General features: G+C 73.7%; 1 protein-coding gene across 2 annotated transcripts; it reads left to right on the top strand.

Moving 5' to 3' along the window:
* Window positions 1–3790: 3790 nt before the first annotated feature.
* Window positions 3791–7592, top strand: RCOR2 (REST corepressor 2). Of its 2 annotated transcripts, none has more exons than XM_056131710.1 (12): window positions 3791–4133; window positions 4845–4901; window positions 5181–5261; window positions 5381–5433; window positions 5533–5694; window positions 5790–5914; window positions 6006–6078; window positions 6153–6368; window positions 6572–6649; window positions 6731–6788; window positions 6913–7148; window positions 7223–7592. In XM_056131710.1, exons 1-12 carry the CDS (start codon window positions 4007–4009, stop codon window positions 7529–7531), a joined length of 1575 nt encoding a protein of 524 aa, XP_055987685.1. In that variant the 5' UTR covers window positions 3791–4006; the 3' UTR covers window positions 7532–7592. The 2 variants fall into 2 exon arrangements, with proteins under 2 accessions (XP_055987685.1, XP_055987686.1); XM_056131711.1 differs by having other exon boundaries at window positions 3792–4133; window positions 6009–6078.
* Window positions 7593–9476: the final 1884 nt, after the last annotated feature.

Below are 9476 nucleotides of genomic sequence, written 5' to 3'. Positions count from 1 at the left end.
GGCTGGAGGGAGGAATGGAATTCCTGTCTGGGCAGGAGTGAGGGGGTGGCCCCACAGGGCGCTCCCCAGTTCCTCAGCTGCCTTCCCCCCCAGGCCACCTTGGGGGGGACACACATCCCCTCCCCGCCCAGCTGCCCCCGCCAGGCTCCCCAGGTTGCTGCCACTTCCCTCTCCTCTCCTGGCGGCGGCTGCCCAGGCCCTGGCTGGGGTCCCAAGCACCACCCGGCAGAAGCCAGCCCCCCTCGGCCAGCACGGGGGGACAGTCCCCGCCTGTCCAGCAGGGCTCCGGGGGTCAGGATTGGCTGCGGCTGCCCCCGCCTTTGGGAGGAGAGAGGCAGGGAGGCCGCGGCGGCTCCCCCGGCTCAAGGTCACCCCCGTTCCTTCCCAGCATCCCGGCTCAACCTTTGTCCCTCCGGCTCACCTTGACGAGGGCCGAGGACGCGGGCCAGAGCCCAGAGCTGAGGTCAGGGGAGGCCTGGGAAGAGGAAGGCTCAGGGGGGCTCCCGGCCTCCCCGCCTCCAGGCCTCCAGGCCCCAGCTGACCTCCCCCGCCCGCCCCCGCCCGGTGCAGCCACCTGGAACCCTGCGGGCCCCCGGGGTCCTATCCCTGCCCCGCGGCGCAGCGGGGACCCAGACAACTAAACCATCCACAGAAAACCCTGACCTGGGTCCCCAGCAACGGGGGCTGGGAGACTCCGGAGTGGGGGTGGTGGGGGTGTGTCCGGCTTCCCAGGGGAGCGCTGGGGGAGGGAGCCTGCTGGAGACGCCCCCGCCTGACTCTGGGGGGGTGGGGCCGCCTCAGTTTCCTCCCGCAGGGGAGCAGGCACAGGAGGGAGCGCCCGGCTCCCCGAAGCCGCCCGCAGCCTGGCCCGCAGCCCTCCGAAGGCGCTGGCAGAGGCCCCGTGCCAGGCGGGTGGGAGAATGGGGGCAGGGCAGGCCACAGTCCAGCCGGCCTCGCGGCCCAGCGCCCGCCCGGGGAGCCGACCCCAGTTCGCAGGCCCTGCCGCCCAGCCCCGCTGGCCCTTGGGGCTGGGGGCGTCTGCGGCCCCTCCCAGCCTGCTCTGCCCGCTCCCCTCCCACACCCCTTGTTCCTGGCCACGTGGCACCTTGGCACCTCGGCCTGGGGGAGGTGGATTCCTGACCCGGGGGGCTGGGGAGCGGGGGTGGGGGGGAAGGGGGGTGGGATTTGGCTCGGGCGGAGACCCACCCGAGGTGCGGCACCCCGCCCCTGAGTCCCAGGGCGGCGGGGAAGGGGCGCTGTCTCTTTAAGAGCCTTCAGGCTGCTGGGAGCAGATGGCCAGGCCGGCCGGGGCCCCTTGTCCTTTGTGTGGCTTTGCACAAAAGAGGGGGCCAGCTGGGGAGGGGGCTGCGGCAGCAGGTGGGAGGGTGGGGCCTTGCCCCTCCCCCTGCCAACCAGCGCCCTGCGCCCCCCCACCCCTGGAGAGGGAGGTGGTCTCTTGCCTTGGAACCCATCTCCTCTCTGGGCGCGCGGTGGCCCCCTCGGCCGCCCCCACTCTCTCAGGAGACCCCTCCCAGGTCCCATCTCCCGGGCTGCAGCCTCACCACACCCCACGGGGCCTCGTGGCCCAGTGCCCCCCACCCCCCACTCCGAGGGATGGCGCTGCCCTCCCCGCCCCCACCCCGCCGCGGAATCTTCCTCTGGCCCTGAGCTGGGGCTCCAGGGAGCTGGGGGAGCAGAATTCGGTTCCTGGAGGGGGCGGCGGCGGCGGAGGGCGCCGCACGGGGGGCCCCAGGGCGGGGTGCCGAGTGGACAAGATGGCAGTCTGCGCCACGGGGGTGCAGGGGGCGGCCTGCCAGGCAGGAGGGGACCGCGGAGGTGCTGGCGTGGGGGGGGTGGCAGCGTGCCACGCCGGCGGCCGCCGAGGCCCCTTCTCGTGCCGCCCTGGCGCACCCCACCCCTGAGCTCGGGCCTGCCCCGGGCCCAGCCACTCTGCATCTTCGCCCAGCCCGGCCCTGCCCACCCCTGCGGCCCGGCGCCCAGTCCGTAATTTCAGAGCAGGGCAAAGGCCCCTGCAGAGGCGCTCCGTCCGGCCCGAGGTGTGGCCGGCAACGTGGCCACGGGCTGGGTGGCCCAACGGGCACCGCCCGCCCGCCGTGTGGGTCGTGCCGTGCCGGCCGTCGCCCCGGCCGCCCGCAGGAGCCCCCACCCCCACGAGGCCGGGCGGCCCCGGGGGCCCCGGGTCGTGGCCCGACCGCAGGACCGCGGGCGGCTGGCCGCAGGCGGCGGGTGGGGGCGGGGATCCCTGGCCGGGCCCCGGGGTTGCTTCTAAATTTAGGGATCTGATTACAGAGTGGCCGAGGCCGGGAAGGCCGAGGTGGGCGCTGCAGCCCCGGCTCCGTCTGGGCACCGCGCGGCGGCCGGCCCGAGGGTGTCTGGGCGCCCCGGTGGGGGGCGGCGGGCGGGGGCTTCGGGCCGGCGGCGCCGCAGCACGTGGCCCGGACCCCGCACGGGCGCAGCCCGCAGGCCCGAGCCGCAGGCGCCGTGCGCGCGGGTTCTTTGTGCGCCTGGCAGGGTGGCTGGGTCTGGCTCTGGAAGCCTCTGCCCACCCCCTCCCCCATCTCCGTCTGTGCGCTCTCCCCCTTCCCTGTCTGTCACTCTGCCCGTGCTTGTCCTGGGGGAGGGGGGACGCTGCGCCCAGCTGGGGTGACAGAGAACCCAATGGGGGGGTGCGGGGAGCCCCGCTTCTCCCGCTCCCCATCGCTCAGCCCCCTAGGCCGCGGCTGAGGGGCGCGCACCGCAGCAGCGCACGGGGACCGGAGTGACCCCCGGGGACCCACCGGTGCCCCCCGAAGCCCGGCTTTGGCGCGGTGGCTCTCGGAGCCATCGTCCCTCGCCGGTCCGGCCTCCCTATCCGCTCTGGCCCCCAAGGGCGCCCGCAGGGAGGGGGTCCCCCCTGCGGAAGGGGGGGGCGGGGAGTTCCTTGGCAGGAAGGGGAATGGAAGGAAAAGCCGGGCTCCACCCGGGCGGGCAGGCGGGCGGCCTCGGGGCCCCGGGGGCAGGCGTCGGTAACCCGAGCCCCCGGGCGCGTGGGGGGCCGGCGGGCACGTGGGTGGGGTCGACCCCCGGGCTCGCCGGGGCCGTGCGGCAGGGTCCCCCCGAGGGGCAGGTCGGGGCGCCCGGGGGGTGGGCCCGGAGCGCGGCGCGCCGCAGCCCGGCCCTGACCCCACCCCCTGGAGGTCTAGCCCCGGCCCCAGGCCCCGCCCCCCGGGCCCTCCCTCCCACCCCAGGGCCAGATGTTCAGCTGGCGGAGGCATCGGCTGGGGGAGGGGTGCTGAGGCCGCAGCCGGCACTACTTCCCTGCCAGCAGCTTCATTGTGTGCGCGAGGAGCGAGCGGCGGCGGCGGCGGCAGCCCGAGCGCGGGGACCGCGAGCGCGCCGGGGCGGGTGCGGGGCGGCGTCCGCGGCTGCGCTCCGCCCGCCTCCCGGCAACTCTGCCCCAGCGCCGCGCGCCGTGCGCGCCGTCCCGCCGCCGCCTCCGCCAACGCCGGCGGCTGCCGTCGCGAGCCGGGGTCCGCTCGGGACACGGGGGGTGGTCCCTTCCCGGCGGCCGGGACGTCCCGGGGCCGCCGAGGGGCGCCCGGGGGTGGGGGGCGCCCAGGCCCCCCCCGCAGCTCGCGCCCCGTGGCACTGCGCGTGGGCCGGAGGGGGGCGGCGGGGCTCGTGGGGGCGCACCCCGAGGGCACGGCTCCCCGACTGGTGCGGGGCAGCCCCGACCCGCTGGACGGACGCCCCGAGCCTGCGCGCCCCGGTCGCCCCCGGGCTGGCGCGCGCCCCCCCCGCGCACCCCACTTCTGCACAAACTTTTCTGACGCCCTCGCCCGTGGGGGTCGCGGGCGGCGCGGGGCGCGCCCCCCCACGCCCCGCCGGCCCCCGGCCACGCTGACCGCCCGCCGCTCGTAGCCTCAGTGGCGACCTCTCCAGGCCGGGCCGGGCGCGGCGCTCGAGGCTCCCGCGGGCCCCGGGGCCGCCGGCCGCGGCGGCGGCGATGCCCTCGGTGATGGAGAAGCCGAGCGCGGGCTCCGGGATCCTGTCCCGCAGCCGGGCCAAGACGGCGCCCAACGGCGGGCAGCCGCACTCGGAGGATGACAGCAGCGAGGAGGAGCACTCGCACGGTGAGCGCGGCCGCCCGGGGTGCGGGCGCACCGGCGGGGCGGGGGGCGCCGGGTGCCGGGCGCCGGGCGGGCGGGCGAGAGTTGCCGGCCTGGGCGTCTGCGCCCGCCGCCGGGAGCCCCGGCCTGGCCGCCCGCACGCACCGGGGGCTGCGGGCTCGGGGAATCTGGAGGCTGCCGAGGACGGGGTGCGACCTGTCCCCGTCCCGCCGCCAGAGCCTGGGGGACGCGGCGAGCCTCCCTGCCGCGTTGGGGGCCCCCCTCCCCACAGACCGTGGCACCTTGCAGGGGACCGAGTCAGAGTCCGGCCGAGGGGGAGGGGGCCTGCAAAGATTCCTCCACCCCGGGCTGCCCGGCTCACGTGGTGGGGTTAGCTTTCAATTCCTGCAGGGCACGAGTCCAGGTCTGGGGGCCGCCCTCCCACCCGGCACCCCAGACCCTCAGCCAGAACAAAGGGCTTTGCCTGCACGGGGCTCCGCCACCGGCCCCCCGGCCTGCCCCCCACCCCCTCCGGGACCATGACTAGGCAGGGGCTGCCCTTCCAGTTCCTCCTGGGGCTGCACTAACTGTCTGGGCAGAGCAGGGCGAGCGCCTCTGGAAGGTGGGGCCCTGGGTGGTCAGGAAGGAGCGCTGCAGGCCAGCCGCCTCCCCCGCCACATCCTCCCGGCCTCCCTCCTTCCCTGGGGCCCTCACTGACTCCCCCTGGCCCCGCAGACAGCATGATCCGCGTTGGAACCAATTACCAGGCCGTAATTCCGGAGTGCAAGCCCGGTGAGTGGCAGGACGGGCTGGGGAGGGCGGGGCGTGGAGACCCATGGCTTGGCCTTGAGCCCCACCTGGGGGAGCCCTTGGCCGGCGCCCACTGGCAGGACAGGCGGGGGTGGGTGGCCCCGTGGCACAGGGAGTTTTCCTGCCCTGCCTTCCTGTCTGGGTCTCTGCCCCCCCCCCCCCCCCTGCCCTCCTGGGCCTCACCTCGCGGAGGCCGCAGGGGCTGGGCCCTGGCCACTGAGCTGGCCTGAGCGCCTTCCCGCCTGCCCCCACCGCTTCCAGAGAGCCCAGCGCGGTACAGCAACAAGGAGCTGAAGGGGATGCTGGTGTGGTCACCCAACCACTGCGTGTCCGATGCCAAGCGTGAGTGGGTGGGACTCAGGGGGCCACACCTGGCAGGGCTGGCGGGCTGGGCACTGCTGAGGGTGGAGCCCACCCCCTTCTTGCCTGGGCCCTCCTGACACTGCCCTCTGTCCCTGCAGTGGACAAGTACATCGCCATGGCCAAGGAGAAGCATGGCTACAACATCGAGCAGGTGGGCCTGGCCGCAGCCCCGGGACCAGAACGGGGAGCAGGGGTGGGGGGAGGGGGTCGCCTGGCCGGTGGGGCCTGATGTGGCGCCTCTTGCGGGCAGGCTCTGGGCATGCTCCTGTGGCACAAGCATGACGTGGAGAAGTCCCTGGCCGACCTGGCCAACTTCACCCCGTTCCCCGACGAGTGGACAGTGGAGGACAAGGTGCTCTTCGAGCAGGCCTTTGGCTTTCACGGCAAGTGCTTCCAGCGCATCCAGCAGATGGTAATGCCCCCCTCCTGCCCTCCCCAGCCCACCCCAGCCCACCCCACCCCTGCCGGGTGTTGGGTGGGCCCCAGCTTCTGGCATTGCCCCTCCAGCTGCCTGACAAGCTGATCCCCAGCCTGGTGAAGTATTATTACTCCTGGAAGAAGACCCGCAGCCGCACCAGCGTGATGGACCGGCAGGCGCGGCGGCTGGGGGGCCGCAAGGACAAAGAGGACAGGTGGGCCCCGTGAGACGTGGGGGCTGGGGGGGCAGGTGGCACTCCCGGGCAGCCCCCCTTCACGCCTGCCACCCCACCCCACCCCCGTCAGCAGCGATGAGCTGGAAGAGGGCCGGGGCACCGTGAGTGAAGGCGAACCGGACGCTGGAGACCCCAAGAGAGAGGTGAGACCCCCCCACCCTCCCGCCGCCCGCCCGGTCCCTGGACCCGGGCCCACTCCTCTCTCCTTTCCCGGCAGCCGCTGCCCTCTCGGCCGCTGAACGCCCGCCCGGGCCCCGGGAAGAAGGAGGCGCAGGGCTCTCAGTACCGCCACCACCCCCTGCGGACGCGCCGGCGCCCCCCCAAGGGCATGTACCTGAGCCCCGAGGGCCTCACGGCCGTGTCTGGCAGCCCCGACCTCGCCAACCTCACGCTCCGCGGCTTGGACTCGCAGCTCATCTCCCTCAAGCGCCAGGTGGGCCCGCGGGCCGGCAGGGGCGGCCTCCGCTGGGGGGGAAGTGTGGTGGGGGGGCCTTGGAGGAGCACTGGACGGTGGGAGGCAGGGACCGGGGTCCCCACCGATGGCTGGGGAGGGGGAAAGGTGCAGCAAGCGGGGGGCTGGGAGCAGGCAGGACCCTGAGCCCCGGCAGCTGAGGGCCTCTCACGCCCATCTTCCAGGTGCAGAGCATGAAACAGACCAACAGCACCCTGCGCCAGGCCCTGGAGGGCGGCATCGACCCGCTGCGGCCCCCGGAGGTGAGGCTGCCCGCGGGTGAGGGGCTCGGGAGGGGGCCTCGGGGGTCTCTAACGCCGTCTCTGTCTCTCTCGGCTCTCCAGGCCAACACCAAGTTCAACTCCCGCTGGACCACAGACGAGCAGCTTCTGGCTGTCCAAGGTGGGTCGGGCGGGTGGCTCAGAGAGGGGTGCGGAGCGGTATATGCCCCCCCATGCCCCCTCCCCGCAGCTGGGGCGGGGGTCAGAGAGCAAGGCGCAGCGCTCACACCCCCGGCTTCTTGCAGCCATCCGGAGGTACGGCAAGGACTTCGGCGCCATCGCCGAGGTGATCGGGAACAAGACGCTGACCCAGGTGAAGACCTTCTTCGTGAGCTACCGGCGCCGCTTCAACCTGGAGGAGGTGCTGCAGGAGTGGGAGGCCGAGCAGGATGGGGCCCCCGCGGCCGCCGCGCCAGCCCCCAGGGAGGAGGCCCGGGGAGGGGCCCCGGCGCCCACCCCGGCCCTGGAGGACGACGACGAGGTGAGGTCCGGCCCCGGGGGGCGAGGCGAGACCCCCCAGAGCCCCCGCCGGCCCCTCACCGCTCTCTCCCCCAGGTGCAGATCACGGCCGTGTCCACGTCGGCGCCGCGCTCCGGGCCCCCCGCGCCCCCGCCCCCGCCCGCCTCCCTGTCGCAGCCGCCCCCGCTGCTGAGGCCGCCGCTGCCCACGGCGCCCACTCTGCTCCGCCAGCCGCCCCCGCTGCAGCAGGGCCGCTTCCTCCAGCCCCGGCTGGCCCCCAACCAGCCCCCGCCGCCCCTCATCCGCCCCGCGCTGGCCGCCACCCGCCACAGCGCCCGGCCGGGCCCCCAGCCGCCCCCCACTCTGATCGGCGCGCCCCTGGAGCCCCCCGCACCCTCACTCTGAGCCGGGAGGCTCCGGCCCTGTGCTGCCCTGCGGCATGCCTGCTTCCGGGAAAGAGGGGGCGTCCCGGGCCTCGAAGACCCGCCTGCTGCCGCCGAGTCGCTGGAGGCCTCGTGAGCCGCCTCCCGCCCGCCCGGCCCGGCCTGGCCATGGGCGCCCGCCGGGGCCGGGAGAGGACAGTGCGGGTGCTGCCCCTTTCCCTTCTTGTAGCAATAAGTGGGGTGAGGTGGGGGAGGAGGGTCTTAAGGGAGGCAGTGGGGAGCCCCTGGCAAGGGGTCCCCCACCCTGCCTGCCACCCAGGCGCTGGCAGGAGGCTGGGGCACACGTAGACGGGGTTTATTTTTCAATGTTTTTAAAAAATAAATAAAAAACCTTCTGCCACAGTCTCTGCTCCCTCTCTCCTAGCCTAGCTCGGGGTCCAGCCCGCATCCTCCCCTCCCCCGCAGCCCCCCACTGGGTCCTGTTGGGTCCCGGGAGGGGAAGAAACTGGAGGAGGCAGCTCAGATTCCAAACATTCTCTTTATTACGTGTTTGATCCGGAGGAGAACTAAGTGCAGGAGGGGGGTCGGGTGGGGAGGGGCGCCTTGCCTCAGAGCACCCCCTCCCCAGGCTGCCACCCCTTTGGGGGGTCAAGCCGCGCCCCCCACCTGGCCCCTGAGGCCCCTGGGAGCACCCGGGCAGGGGAGAAGGGAGGAGCCCGGGTCAGACCAGGGGCCGAGGAGCCTCCCTGGGACCCGAGGGCTCCACTGGCCTCAGAGCCTGGCCTGGGAGGGGGTGATGAGTAGGGTTGGGTCATCATAAATCAAAAAAAAAAAAAAAACAAAAAAATCCAATAATAAAATAAAAAATAAAACCCATCACAAAAAATGTACAACTCAGGTGCGGGCAGGGGCGGCCTCGCGGGCCCCTCCCCCATTTTCTCAAGAACAGAAACAGCAGAGAAATAAATTAAGGGATGCAGCGGCCGCCACCAACCAAGCGCCCACCACCAGCCGTGCCCACCCTGGCCGCGGGGGCTGGCAAGCGGGGCGTCCCGGGCAGGTGGGTGCCCCCACCCCGGGCGGGCACGCTCCCGGCCGCCCGCTGCCCAGTGCCGCCTCCCGCGGGCCGGGCAGTGTCTCCTGAGGAGGGCGACAGTGTCAGAAGAGAAAGGCAAGGCCGAGAGATGAGTGGTGGGGGGTCGCTGCCACGGGACGGGACGCGCGGTGCCCAGATTAATGCCAATGAGGGGAGCGCTGGGGGAGCTGGGGGAGCGGGGTGGGCTCCAGACAAAGGCTCTCCCAGAACGGAGAACGCCCGCCCGCCCGCCCGCCGGCGGCCCCCCGTGGGCCCGGCCCTGCAGCCCCCGCCCCCGCGGGAGGGAGGGAGGGATGGGGGGAAGATGGCACAGACTTGAGGAGGGGACCCGAAGTCCCCACAGCAGCTTGTGGAAGGAGATGCCCGGCGCTGGGGAGGGGCGGCGGAGGGTACAGTGTGGGGCCGCCCCCCACCGCAGGGCCACGCAACCCCCCTGCCCCCAGCCCCCCGCAGCCTGGGCCGGGGTCAGGGGAAGGCCACCTCTGGTGGGTCGCTTGGGGGGGGGAGGAGAGGGGAGACGCCCAGAGCGGGCCTGGCGGAGGCCGGCTGCACCCCGCCACTCTTGCCTGAGAGTGTCCAGCCCTGAGCCGCCCTCCCGGGAACCCCACAGATCCAGTCTCGACTGTCCCGATGGGGCAGGGAGGAAAGGTGGCCGCTGGGCTTTTTTTTTTTCTTTTTTTCTTTTTGGTAATAAAAAATTTCTTGGTTTAGGCGAAATACTCTGTGCAACCGCAGTACCGAGGGGGAGCCCTGCCCCCCCGCCCGCCCTCCCCTTCCTTCGCCTCCGGTGGGGGCGGGCGGGGGGCTCTGGGCCGGGAGCGGGGCCCCAAGGGCCGCCCCCGCCCCCGCCCCCAGGGAAGGGCGCCGCGAG

The sequence above is a fragment of the Sorex fumeus genome, unplaced genomic scaffold (assembly GCF_029834395.1).
Source record: "Sorex fumeus unplaced genomic scaffold, SorFum_2.1 ptg000093l, whole genome shotgun sequence".
In the NCBI taxonomy this organism is placed as follows: Eukaryota; Metazoa; Chordata; class Mammalia; order Eulipotyphla; family Soricidae; genus Sorex; species Sorex fumeus.
Note: the sequence above shows the minus strand (reverse complement) of the source record. Positions and strands in the feature narration are given on the sequence as shown.